Source organism: Felis catus, chromosome A2 (genome assembly GCF_018350175.1).
Source record: "Felis catus isolate Fca126 chromosome A2, F.catus_Fca126_mat1.0, whole genome shotgun sequence".
NCBI classification, from domain to species: domain Eukaryota; kingdom Metazoa; phylum Chordata; class Mammalia; order Carnivora; family Felidae; genus Felis; species Felis catus.
In genome coordinates, this window is record NC_058369.1 from 6,688,315 (window position 1) to 6,702,235 (window position 13,921).

At 48.7% G+C, this 13,921-nt stretch overlaps 1 protein-coding gene across 3 annotated transcripts in view; it reads right to left on the minus strand.

Annotated features, from left to right (window-relative positions):
• Positions 1 to 13,921, minus strand: part of MUC16 (mucin 16, cell surface associated) — a 102,916-nt gene that overhangs the window by 30,398 nt on the left and 58,597 nt on the right. For 2 of the 3 annotated variants that reach the window (XM_045053094.1, XM_045053095.1), the window contains exons 20-30: positions 12,951 to 13,123; positions 12,299 to 12,334; positions 12,031 to 12,096; positions 7,253 to 7,374; positions 6,829 to 6,896; positions 4,840 to 5,012; positions 4,470 to 4,505; positions 4,177 to 4,239; positions 2,545 to 2,669; positions 2,265 to 2,332; positions 4 to 176 (exon numbers count right to left, since the gene is read on the minus strand). In XM_045053094.1, the coding sequence (XP_044909029.1) occupies positions 4 to 176; positions 2,265 to 2,332; positions 2,545 to 2,669; positions 4,177 to 4,239; positions 4,470 to 4,505; positions 4,840 to 5,012; positions 6,829 to 6,896; positions 7,253 to 7,374; positions 12,031 to 12,096; positions 12,299 to 12,334; positions 12,951 to 13,123 (1,103 nt within the window). Of the gene's footprint in view, positions 1 to 3; positions 177 to 599; positions 777 to 2,264; positions 2,333 to 2,544; positions 2,670 to 4,176; positions 4,240 to 4,469; positions 4,506 to 4,839; positions 5,013 to 6,828; positions 6,897 to 7,252; positions 7,375 to 12,030; positions 12,097 to 12,298; positions 12,335 to 12,950; positions 13,124 to 13,921 lie in introns of those variants that run through there. The other variant, XR_006594730.1, reaches the window with a different exon arrangement.

Sequence of the window (13,921 nt, forward strand, 5' to 3'; positions counted from 1 at the left end):
CACCACTGACACAGAGACTGTCCTGCTCCAGGGTGTAGGGGCCCAGCCAGGTGATACCACGGGTCAGCCGGCTCAGCTCCCAGTACAGCTTCTCTCTATCCAGCCCGCGGCCCGCAGGGTCGGGGCGGTAGGAGCAGATTGTGTTCACCCTGGTGGCTGCTCCAGCCTTCTCGGGCCTGGGGAGGGCAGGACACAGCGGTGCAGAAGGTTAAGATCCATCTGCAGAGGGCCCCTGAGGGCTACCATTATGGGGGCACCAGGGGGAAAGCCCGGAAGCGGTGCGGTTCCTGTCGACAGGCCCCAAGATGCTCGTCATCCACCACTGAGGGAATTTGCTCCACATGCTGAAAATGGTTCCTTCCGGGGCCGCCTCCTGAGACCGGGCCCCTCTGCGTTTTACGATGCACCATCGTCACACTGCCGGGCCTCACTTAAAATGGGAATCTGCCTTTGTTGGGAATCTGCTGAAATCCTTCCGGCTCCCTACTGCCTGTGGATGAAGCCCCACTGTGCCGTCCCAACATGCACATCACGGCATTCACGGCCACCCCGCGCCTCCCCCCTTGCGGGTGAGAATGTCTGCTCTGCATGCTGGCTACCTTAGGCTCTCAGCTGTGGCTCCCTCTCCCTGAACCACTCCTCCTGGCCCGGAGCCATGTCTCCTGGCCACCGAGTCCTCCTCTCCAGGTACGAGCTGCCACTTCAGTTCCTCCTGGACCCACTACACTTCCCATCTCTCGGCACTGCAACAGTCTCTCCCGGCCTCAGTTTCTCATCTATAAAATGGGTGTAATCATGGTACCCAGGTATGTTTCGTGAGGATTAAGTCTGTCGATGTAAGTATAATGCTTACAACGGTATCTGGTACATCCCTAAGTGCTAGGGGAGTATCTGCCACTATTGTTTTATTCACCATTAAGTTATGTGTTTTTATATCATTAATCACATAATTCACATATAATTATTACATATAATTAATTTGTGTGCATATGTTTGCATGTGTTTGCATATAATTAATGTGGTACCCTCTTTTTGATGGCAGAGTCAATGCTTTGGCCTCCATGGAGATTTCAGAGCTCAGCATGGAGCTTGGACACAGTACGTGCTCAAGCAATGCTTCTGAATGCAAAGAAAATTTGTAGAACGCCAGGGCAGTGGTAGGAGGGCACTTCTGCTGTGGGTGCATCAGTACCCTGGGCTAGACCCCAAGAAAGAGGGCCTCATTCCATCCTGCTCTATCCTAGCACCGCAGGGAGGGAATCCTTTCTCAAATTCTATTTTTGGAGCCATGGAGATATCCTGGGGAGATGCCCACCAAGGCTGAACCCTCCAGGGGACCTCGGAATGGAGAGGGCCCCCTCATGCTCAGAAGCCCCATCACTCGGTGAAAGGGGGCTGAGTTGCACATGTCTGCACTGGAAGGGAGCAGGGAATTGAAGGCTGGGATTATGGGGAAGGGAAGGGAACCCATGGTTCTCCCCAAAGAAAAGAAGGCAAGCTTAGTGGGAACAGGTATGGGCTCTGAGGAGGCTGGGCTTGAGTCCTGGCCCCACCACTTGACAGCCACTGGCTCTGAGAAGGCTCCTTAGCTTTTTTGTGCCTTGATGATTTCCCATCTATAAAATAGGGGTAATAGTAGTGACATTAAGAGAGTCCAGGGAGACGATGGACAGGAAGCATCTCGCCCAGTGACTCTAACCTGGGGCGCTCTGGATCAGGAGCCATTTGGCAATGCCTGGTGACAGATTTGGTCGTCACTACTTTGGGGTGGGGATACTACAGGCATCTATCCAGTAGTCAAGATGCTGCTAACTAGCCTACAGTGCAGAGGACAGCCAGCCATGACAAGGACTCTCTGGCCCAGAATGTCAGTAGTGACCATACACCAAGAACTCCAATGTCTGACTAAGTATTTGCTGTGTGTCAGCCTTCAGAAATATTTGCATGTAGGGTGGACATGGTAGACTGGGGATCATAGCCTTTGTGAAGGATCAGGGATGGGTCCTTTATGAAGGAATTCGGTGCATACTTTCCAGCTGCTATGATTTGTCATTTTGTTCCCATTAAATATCGCACGGGAGATTTGAGACTCAGGAGGATGGAAAGGTCTGGAGCAGGGCCTGGGGGCCAGCAGCCCAAGGGACAGCGGTTACCCCAGGCTGGGAGCTGGAAAGGGCTGAGGCCAAAGTGAGGAGTGAGCCCTGGAGGACCGTGGTAAGAATCTCCACTGGGCCTCACTGGGCCATCTTCTCTGGGGGTCCCACCTGAGCGAGGTCAGTCTGCAGCCAGAGTAGAGGGGGCCGACACTGGTGTTCTTGAATAAGGGTCTGAGCTGTTGAAGGAGAGGGAGGTGAGCGGAAGGTCTGAGCTTGACGAGGGCAGGGTTGGGGCAAGCTGGGTGGGGACGCAGCCGTTGGGGGACAGGGAGAGGTGGGTGGGGCACGGGGGAGGTAGGCGGGACATGGGAGAGGTAGGTGGGGCTGGGGTCAGTGGGTAGGCGGGCATCAGCAAGTGGTACAGGAATGAGGTGGGCGGGGCTCTCACCAGGCTCTGCAAGACCTTCTCTATTTCGTTGAACTTGGCTGAACCCATAAACTGCATGCTCTCTGTGTAGTGCAGGTTGGTGATGGTGAAGTTGAGGGTGAATGGAACCAGGCCAGGGCCGGAGACTGCAGTGAGGTTGGGAGAAAAGTCATGCCCTGAGCCACTGTCGAAGCTGGGTTTAGGGATGGTGGGGTAGAGTCTGGATCCACATCCCTGGTGCCCAGTATATTCACATCTAGTTCAAGAGCTCAGAATATCTCCTCCCCAAATGGGAGACTTTATTTTGTTATTCTACTAATAGTAATGATGTTAATAATCACAACAAAAATAACCGCAATCATGAAAGCTGATGTTTGGTAAGAGCTTCCTCTATGCTCAGAACTTTCCATCCAGTATCTCGTGTAGTCCTCAAACAAACCCTGGAAGTGAATCCTTTTACTTCGTCCCAGTTGACAGAGGATGAAAACAAGTTTCAGAGAAGTTAAGTCACTTCCCCAAAGCCACACAGCTATTTTAGGACAGAAGCCCAAATTCTAGAGCTTGAATGACTTAAACATGAGTCCTGCCCATCTGCTGGCTGTGTGACCTCAGAAAAACACTCAGCCCCGCAAGAACCAGTCTGTGCCTCTCTCAAACAGAGAAAGAGCAGTGTCCATCCACTGGGGTCAAAGATCACACACGTAAAGCAGAGTCTGCATGATGTGACAAACGAACTGTGAATGGTGCTGTCACTGCTTTGTAGACATTGTTGCTGTTGCTACTTACATCTGCTTTCTCTGCTTTCGTCTCTGCCCTTTGGGAATTAGTCCTGGATTTGCCCATGACTATTTCCATTCTACTCTAGCAGGAGGTAAAGCTTTGAGAGTTGTTCCAGAATGTACCACTGCATCTAATCTCACTAACCGACCCTCCATGGGTCCCCTAAGGCCAACACGGTCACAGGTTGGTCCCTGCCAGGTCACCTGAGGTAGACTGTAAAAGTGACCACAGATTCTACACCCTTGCAGTGTGGTGTGGCAGTCCCTTCTGCCAAGAGCCTATTTCTTGACTTTTGGCCGTGACTTGCTTTGGCCAATGGGATGGCCTCTCTTGCTTCTAGGAAGTCTGTGATCACCATATGAGGAAGCCGCAGATAGTCTATGGGATGATGAGAGGCCACATGAAGGGAACTGAGGCACCCCAGCCATCCGTCAGTTATCTTCCAAAAGCAGAGTCACCTAGCTTACGGGCAGGTGACTACAGACACATAAGGGAGCCTGGTTCAGACCCAAGGAACTGTCCAGCTGACCTATATACTAGAGAGCAGAGCAGTATGTGATTGTTTTAATCCAGTAAATTTGAGGGTCATTTGTTATGCAGTAAAACCTAGCTGATACAACACCTTCACAGAAAGCAGAGTGGATTAAAAGGCATCACTGCTTTAGCCTGGGATTGAAAACCCAGAGTTACAGAGCTCTCCAAACCTAGGGATGGAGTTGGATTGGTCTGTTACAAAGGCATGGTCCCCAAAAATCATCCTCCCTACACTGTCCCCTTGTTGTGACCTGCCTGCACATACCTTTTGCCCTTCTCATTGCTAAGCACAGAGGCACGTGGGTGGGAAGGAAGGAGACATGGAGAGAAGGCTCTTACCTGTAGAGCTGGAGAAGGAGATTGGAGCTACTGAGGTTCCTGAGGGTGTGGAAATCACAGGAACTGAGAAGCAAACAGCAGAAATAAGAAAGATGCCACCTTATAACCTTGGAGATGCCAAAGACAGGGGCCCTTGATGCCCAGTCCGAGTCACAGAAGGTAGAGGTAGGGGTATGGGGGTGACCAGGCCCCTCAAGGCTTCCTTCCTCCATGAGGCCCTGGGCTAGAGTAGAGGGAGCAGCTGTTCCCACAAGGTGTGGGGGCATAGAGCCATGTAGGGTTTGAGCACTTACCACTGGGGATGGGGGTCAGTGGTGATCTGGTGTAACCTGCAGAGAGTAGATAAGAGAGAGGTGGGATGTTTGAAAAGTTTAAGCAAAGGATGAAGGGGCTGGGCCACTGCTGGAAAGACAGATTCCATCAGGAGGTCTTGTCCCTTCCAGACAGTGGGTAGTGCCTCCTATAACCTTTCTCTGACTCTCCACCTCCCTGTGTGTGATGTAGCCCTTGGTGGGGGAAGGAGGATCTCACAAGGAAAAGAAGAATGAGGACAAAAGCGTCTAGAGGCAGACAGGGATGTATCCTCTGTCCAGAGCTCAGGGCACCAACAGAATAATCCATCTGGGGTACAGGAGGAGACCCCTGTCACCACCAGATGCTCACCGTTGACATAGAGACGGTCCCTGTCCAGGATGTAGGAACCGAGCTGGGTGACACCATGGGTCTGGCGGCTCAGTTCCCAGTAGAGGCGCTCCCTGTCCAGCTGGAGACCCGACGGGCCAGGTCGGTAGGTGCAGACAGCGTCAACTCCAGTGGCTGTTCCACCCCTTTCAGGCCTGGGGAGAGAAGGACCTGGGCATGGGTATGGGACAGAGCGGCATCCCGGGCAGGACATCATTCTATCAGCCCGCCTGTATTTGAATGCCTGCTTCCCTGTTTTTTGTTGTCCAGACAGGAGCTGCTCATAAGAGGAGGGGCATCTTTACACAACAAAGGACCAGAGTGGGTGTTTTAGAGTCAGATGACCATTGGTTCAAACCTTGGCTCCGTCACTTGCTGAATAATCCACATAAGTGGGTCTAACTCGGTTCTCCCATCTTTGCAGTGTGGATAACGCTCTAACCCTTTTGTTAGAATGTCATGGTGTTTGGCGGGTACCTGGGAGGCTCAGTTGGTTAAGCACTCAACTTCTGCTCAGATCATGATCTCATGGTTCATGAGTTCAAGTCCCACATCGGGCTCTGTGCTCACAGCTTGGAGCCTGGAGCCTGCTTCAAATTCTGGGTCTCCCTCTCTCTCTGCCCCTCCCTGACTTGGGCTCTCTCTCTCTCTCAAAAATAAAAACATTTAAAAATATCATTTCAGAATGTCATGGGGTTTGGAAATGATACTAATATCTAGTTTTGGTGCCAGATACTCTTTAATTAATTGTTTAATTGTTCAACAAATATTCACAGAACCAAGCATTTACAGTCCCTAGCACTGGATAGCAGCTCTGAGCAGTTGATCCAACCCAACTTTTGGACCTGAGCATCTGAGCATGAGATGCTGCCTAGCAAAGACCCCCTACCCACCGTCCACCTGCCTCTTGTATTCCCAGCTCCCCGGCAAAGGAAGCAGGAAAAATTAACCCTGAAGGGCAGGTAGCACTGCCAGATTACTGGGGAGGGACAGAGTGTCCCTTGCACCTCAACAGGATGGAAGTGACCTGGAGCCAAGCTGCTTCTAGCTCTGGTCTCCTAGAAACTTGATAAAGGTGCAATGTCACTCGTGTTTCCCGGTGATGCTGCTTATGGTGAAAATGACCCCTTGTTGATGACCTGCATCTTTTCTGGGAGGGCTGAAAATGGACAACAATACCTGACGGGAAGCTATCGCTTTGGGCTTCCTTAGGCGTGGTAAACCTCTTAACGTGTCAGGACTGTTATGAGAGACACTGGTTACCTTTTGGGACATGGAACATGTAAGCCTGAGTGGCCCCATCTCCTATCCACTGAAGTTACGTTTCTTTGCACATTAACCGTCATCTGGATTCCAAAAGAATAGTCCTTGGACTTCCAAGAAGGTTCTTACAAAAAAGAAAGGTCCGATGCTTGCCGTGCTGGCATGCCATTTCTTGTCTGAGTGTGACCTGTTCGGATCTTGCAAGTTTGATGATTGGATTGGATTTAAGATGACCTAGAGAGAGCTGGCACCAGAGCTGGGAACTGTGTGAGACACGCAAGGTGCCTGGATGCAACATTTAAGGGAGTGCTTGCTCTCAGGGGCTGTGCAGACACAGGGTGAGCACCTGAGGGGGAGCACCTCCTTAAATTTTGTGCCCTCGGCACCTACTTCCCTCCCCAGGCAAGGCCCTGGCCAGCCCAACCAGCCCATCCCTTACTATGCCTCCTAAGGCAAGACAAAGAAGTGGTCTCAGGGGCGCCTGGGTGGCTCAGTCCGACTTGGGTTCAGGTCATGATCTCACAGTTCGTGGGTTTGAGCCCCATATGGGGCTCTGTGCTGACAGATCGGAGCCTGGAGCCTGCTTCGGATACTGTGTCTCCCTCTCTCTGCCCCTAACCCACTCGCATTCTGTCCCTGTCCCTCTCAAATATAAATAAACATTAAAACAATGTTTTTAAAAATTAAAAAAAAAAGAAGAGGTCTCACCTTAGTGTGGTCACTCTGCAGCCAATGTAGAGTGGACCAATGCTGCTGTTGGCAAACAAGGGCTTGAGCTGGGAAGGAGGAAGAGGGTGAATGAAAAATAGACATAAAAGCAACCGTCATTTTAAAACACCATATTCAAAAATAAAACAGCAGCTCCCCAGTCATCTCGATACAACACTTAATTCTCAGAAGAACCCTTTGGGATCAATGCTTTTATGATCTTAGTTTTACAGAGGAGGAAATGGTACCAGAAGGCAAGATCACTACTCCGAAGGCACATCACTTCTCCATGGCAGATCCAAGTTTTGAACCTAGAAACTGTCTTCCCCTCCAGCCGTCCGTATCCTCCAGAAGTATAGGAAGGAGACTAAAAGAGGGTGGGGAGGACATTGGAAGAGAGGGATGGGTTTCAGGGGGTTCTCACCAGGCATTGTAGAGCTGACTCTGTGTAGTTAAACTTTGCCGAGCTCGGCTGCATGTCCTTCGTGTAGTGCAGGTTGATGATGGTAAAGTTCAGGGTGAAGGGCACTGGGGCAGGACCAGCAGCTGCAGTGGGGAAGGAGGAGAAGAGGCTATGCACTGAGTCGGGTCTGGACCAGCTGTAAGGCAATGGGCCACTGGGACACACAACCCTAGCCTGCTCAGAGGACTCTATCATCTTGGAGATGCCAGGGAGAGACTACCCTCACCTGGGATGTTTTTGGGTATTGTTCTCTGTTCATCTGAGGCTGGGGATGGGGTGGGGGTAGGGAGCTGAGGCAGTGGTATGTTCTATTTCATGTGGTCCCGGCTTTGGCCACCTACGGAAACTGAAGATGGTGGTGTCTGGGCGTTTCCTAATGAGCCAGAGCTGGTGCCTGCCTGTCAGCAACTAGGGTATTTGTTCTTTCCCCTTTTATTGACCACGGTCACTTATTTGCTGCTCTGTAGACCTTTTTTTAAAAATATAATTTATTGTCAAATTGGCCTCCATACAACACCCAGTGCTCATCCCAACAAGTGCCCTCCTTGATGCCCATCACCCACTTTCCCCTCTCCCCCACCCCTCCTCAAACCTCAGTTTGTTCTCTGTATTTAAGAGTCTCTTATGGTTTGCCTCCCTCCCTCTCTGTTTGTAACTACTTTTTTTTCCCTCTTCCCTTCCCCCATTAGCTCCTCGGGTATTTACTTCTTCATAGCAGGCTGGGAACCCATGAGCGCAAAAGCCTGCTAGGACCAAACTCAAGATTTTTCATATCCAATTGTTTTAAACATAGCCCAAACAGGCAGATTTCAGCTACTTTGAGCCTGCCTGCTTCACGCACCCCCATGAAACCGCACCCAACAACTTAGAGCTGTAAAAAGACCAACCCTGTGGCTACAAAGGGCCTAGCCACTAGCTGCCCATCAGAGCTATCTAACCCAGAGACTCCCCACCAGGCTCCTGAGTGACGTGAGGTAGACTGAGAACGCCTTCTCTGACCACTCTCCTCCCCTGGGAGTTCCCTTGCCCTGCTCCCCTTTTGAGGAGGGATCCTCATGCCCTAACCTCTTAAAGATGTCAGCTCCGAGGTTCCTCCCCGTCAGGCAAACTCGTGCTGCCCACCCACGTTTGTGTGCGCTACTGCCATCTACTGGTCATATCTTTTTCTTTGCTCAACGCCCAAATCCCTCAAAACCCCTAGGCTGGGTTGAACGAACCTGAGACCAGGTGATGAACCAAGAACTAAGGACCCTAAGACTGTCTTGGCTCCAGCCAGCTTCTTTCTCCTACCAGGGCACCTTTGAAGACCCTCTCAGGCAGGTTCAGCCTTCAATGCCACGTTTGAAAATTTGCCTGAGGAACAATTTGTCAGCTAACGATTTTTCCCCCAATTAACTCATTTAATAAGACTTATTTTATAAATAAGTCCTCTCAAGTATATCCTCATTCAAAAGTATATTTAAAGCAAGCAGGCAAAACCAGCTTCTTTCGGTTGTCTTTAAAAACAATTTTTTTAAATGAATTACTGGGACCTTATGAAGATAAAAAGCTTCTGCACAGCAAAGGAAACAACCAACAAAACTAAAAGGCAACCAATGGAATGGGAAAAGATGTTTGCAAATGACATATCAGACAAAGGGTTAGTATCCAAAATCTATAAAGAGCTCACCAAACTCCACACCCGAAAAACAAATAACCCAGTGAAGAAATGGGCAGAAAACATGAATAGACACTTCTCTAAAGAAGACATCCGGATGGCCAACAGGCACATGAAAAGATGCTCAACGTCGCTCCTCATCAGGGAAATACAAATCAAAACCACACTCAGATATCACCTCACGCCAGTCAGAGTGGCCAAAATGAACAAATCAGGAGACTATAGATGCTGGAGAGGATGTGGAGAAACGGGAACCCTCTTGCACTGTTGGTGGGAATGCAAATTGGTGCAGCCACTCTGCAAAACAGTGTGGAGGTTCCTCAGAAAATTAAAAATATACCTACCCTATGACCCAGCAATAGCACTGCTAGGAATTTACCCAAGAGATACAGGAGTACTGATGCATAGGGGCACTTGTACCCCAATGTGTATAGCAGCACTCTTAACAATAGCCAAATTATGGAAAGAGCCTAAATGTCCATCAACTGATGAAAGGATAAAGAAATTGTGGTTTATATACACAATGGAATACTACAGGGCAATGAGAAAGAATGAAATATGGCCCTTTGTAGCAATGTGGATGGAACTGGAGAGTGTGATGTTAAGTGAAATAAGCCATACAGAGAAAGACAGATACCATATGGTTTCACACTTATGTGGATCCTGAGAAACTTAACAGAAACCCATGGGGGAGGGGAAGGAAAAAAAACAAAAAGAGGTTAGAGTGGGAGAGAGCCAAAGCATAAGAGACTCTTAAAAACTGAGAACAAACTGAGGGTTGATGGGGAGTGGGAGGGAGGGGAGGGTGGGTGATGGGTATTGAGGAGGGCACCTTTTGGGATGAGCACTGGGTGTTGTATGGAAGCCAATTTGACAATAAATTTCATATATTGAAAAAAATAAAAAAAATTGATTGCATTGAAAAAAAATAAAAAATAAAAACAATTTTTTTAATGTTTATTTATTTTTCAGAGAGAGAGAGAAAGAGAGACAGAATGAGCAGGGGAGGGGCAGAGAGAGAGGGAGACACAGAATCTGAAGCAGGCTCGAGGCTATGAACTGTCAGCACAGAGCCCGATGCAGGCCTTGAACCCACCAACCGTGAGATCATGACCTGAGCTGAAGTTGGGCGCTTAACTGACTGAGGCACCCAGGCACCCCTGTTCTGTTGTCATTAAAACTCAATGTCATTGAGGGGCACCTGGGTGCCTCATTCAGCTCAGGTCATGATCTCATAGTTTGTGGGTTCGAGCCCTGTGTTGGGCTCTGTGGTGACGGCTGAAAGCCTGGAGCCTGCTTTGGATTCTGTGTCTCCCTCTCTCTCTCTGCCCCTTCCCCGCTCATGCTCTGTCTCTTTGTCTCTCAAAAATAAACAAAATTTTAAAAGATTAAAAAAAAGCCAATCCCCAATGATTGCATGCTGTATGATGCTATTAATACATTCCCAAAATAATAACATTAAAGCGATGAGAAACAGATTAGTGGTTGCCAGAGTGACGCTGGGTGGGTGTGCCTGTAAAACACCTTTGCAGTGATAGAACTGTTCTGAGCCTTGATTGTAGCAGTGCTTATGAAAATCTGCCTATGTAATAGAATGGCATAAAACCACACACACACACACACACACACACACACACACACACACAGAGAGAGAGAGAGAGAGAGAGATCCATGTAAAACTAGTAAAATCTGAGGTCTATGGATTTTCATAATTAATTTCTTGGTTTTGATATTATACTGTAGTTACAGAAGGTGTAACCACTGAGGAGAAATTGACTGAAGCATACAGGGAACTCTGTAGTATATTTTGCAATTTTCCGTGAATATGGAACTGGAAGGTATTATGCTAAGTGAAATAAGTCAGTCAGAGAAAGACAGATACCATATGTTTTCACTCATATGTGGATCTTGAGAAACTTAACAGAAGACTATGGGGGAGGGGAAGGGGGAAAAAAACATAGTTACAGAGAGGGAGGGAGGCAAACTGTAAGAGACACTTGGATACTGAGAACAAACTGAGGGTTGACGGGGGGTGGGGGAGGGGGGAAAGTGGGTGATGGGCATTGAGGAGGGCACCTGTTGGGATGAGTACTGGGTGTCGTATGGAAGCTAATTTGTCGATAAATTATATTAAAATAAATAAATAATTAAAAATAAATAAATTAAAATATTTTTCCTATAAAAAAATGAAAAATAAAACTAAAAAGCAGAAGTACAGAGTGTGGCATGTTTACGTGCTGAATAACATGGTTATCTTAATTTTTTTTCATGTTTATTTATTTATTTATTTTGAGACAGAGGAAGAGTGAGCACGAGCAGGGGAGGGGCAGAGAGAGAGGGAGAGAGAGTATCCCAAGCAGGCTCTGCACTGTCGGCACAGAGCCCAACGTGGGGCTTGAACTCATGAATTGTGAAATCATGACCTGAGCTGAAACCAAGAGTTGTACATTCAACTGACTAAGCCACCCAGGTGGCCCAAGAGCTCTGTGCTGACGCGTAGAGACTGCTTGGGATTCTCTCTCTCTGCCCCTCCCTGGCTCATGCTTATTCACACACTCTCTCTCTCTCTCAAAATAAATAAACTTAAAAAAAAAAAAAGAGTTGGATGCTTCACTGACAGTCACCCAGGGGCCCCATGGTTATCTTTCACAATTATTATCAATTGTAACTGCACATTCAATTCCAGTCTTAGTACACTGTCAACTTGGTGAGGGGAGGGACCACACCTGACTCAGCATCTTCTCCCCTCTGCCTGGCACAGGTCACGTGCCCAGTGATGTCCATTGTATTAAATTCCCTGGTAGTCCCTGTGCTGTGTGCTTCCATACATTTTCATTCAACCTTCACAACGACCTTATGAGGCATGATTATTCTTACTTGGCTGATGAGGGCGCTGAGGCACTGAGAGGGCTGGTCAATTGTCTAAGGCCAATGCAGCTGGACAGATGAGGACACGTTCTCTGCTCTTGAGGAGGTCAGAGCAGAGCAGGGGAGCCCATGGTAGCTCCAGGGTTTTTTCTTGATAACTTCCAGATATAGATTTGAGACTCCTCACAAGGAGCTGGAGAGAGAAGTGACCTACCTGTGGAGCTGGAGAAGTGGGCTGGCACCATCGAGGTCCCTGGGAAGTGCACAGGGGTCACAGGAGCTAAGGATGAATAGTCTGGAGTAAGAAGGGGACTCAGAGTAGGGCGTCTTTCCTGTCCAGCTAGAGCCACTGAATGTAGGAGGAACTGGGTAAGACCGTCAGGTCTCCTAGCCACTTCTCTTCTCCAGGCCCTGGGGCAGGGGATCAGTGGCTGTCCACCAGGGGTCCACAGCATGTAGTCATCAGGGCTGTGGGTACTCACCACTGGGTGTGGGGGCTGAGGTCCAGTGGGTGTAACCTGAAATGAGAAAGGAGACAGAACTGGGATGCAAGCAGGAAAGAGAGGTCCATGGTATAGCCCAAAGCCCACCAGTCCCTACCCCCAACTAAGACTTCAAGTCTATGCAGTTCAACAATTGTGATTCAGGGGTAACTTTACCTTGTTTCTAAAAGGCTGAGAAATCAGAGACCCAGTCCCCTGTCTTCATGAACTTGCAATTTATTTGGGAAGACAAATACACCAACATTTCTAGAAATGGGGTTGTCAACTGTGCTTTTCAGGCTCCAGAGGGGATTTTGAGATAGACATTGACAGGGACAGAGATGGCCAGATCTTTGAATAGCCATTGACTTCAGCCAGAGAGATATCCTCTTTTATCAGTCTGGATAAAGACTTTGTGGCCCAGACAAGTATATAAATCACAGCCCTGAAATGCAGGGCTGCAAAGAGAAAAAAAGGATTTGCAAACTGGAGGGCCTATGGGGGTCCTCGACTCATTAAGGGATATCACGCAGGTGGAGAATAACACATAGGGTGGGTTCTATGATGAACTGGAGAGTTCACATCCCTTGCAGGCGGGCGGTGGGGGGCAGATTCTTAGCTTCAACTTGTGGTTACAAAAAAGGTTGCTCACCATTGACATAGAGGCTGTTCTTGTCCAGGGTGAAGGAGCCCAGCTGGGTGACACCATGGGTCTGATGGCTCAGCTCCCAGTACAGCTTCTCTCTGTCTAGCTTAGGGCCCATGGGGTCAGGATGGTGAGTACAGACAGCATCAACTCCAGTGGCTGTTCCCTTTTTCTCAGGCCTGGGCAGGGAAAGACACAGGAAAGGGGAGGTGGGGACTCCAGGTAGGAGCCCGGGAAAGCCCTACTGAAGGAGGGGACAGAGAAAGCAGAAGGGCTGGTGGACAACCTGGAACAGCCTTGGTGCTGGGGGAGGGTTGGAAATGATTAGGACAACCAAGGTCCTTGAGCACAGAGGATATGCAGCATCTCCAAATACTGATGCCTTGTGCTGAGCTTTAAAACGGAGCTAGAGTATATTATTCTAAGTGAAACAAGTCAGTCAGAGAAAAACAAATATCATATGATTTCACTCATATGTGGAAGTTAAGTAACAAAACAGATGAACATAGGGGAAAGAGAGCAAAAATAAGATAAAAACAGGGAGGGAGGCAAACCATAAGAGACTTTTTAAAAAAATGTTTTTATTTATTTTTGAGACACAGAAAGACAGAGCATGAGCAGGGGAGGGGCAGAGAGAGAGGGAGACAGAATCTGAAGCAGGCTCCAGGTTCTGAGCTATCAGCACAGAGCCTCACATGGGGCTTGAACTCACGGACTGTGAGATCACGACCTGAGCTGAAGTCAGCCGCTTAACCGACTGAGCCACCCAGGCACCTCCAGAGACTCTTAAATACAGAGAACAAACTGAGGGCTGCTGGAGGGAGGTGGGTGGGGGATAGGCTAAATGGGTGATGGGCATTAAGGAGGGCGCTTGTTGGGATGAGCACTGGGTGTTGTATGTAAGTGATGAATCACTGAGTTTTATTCTTGAAACAGATGCTAACAACAGATGCATGATGGAGAGGACTTAGACAAGG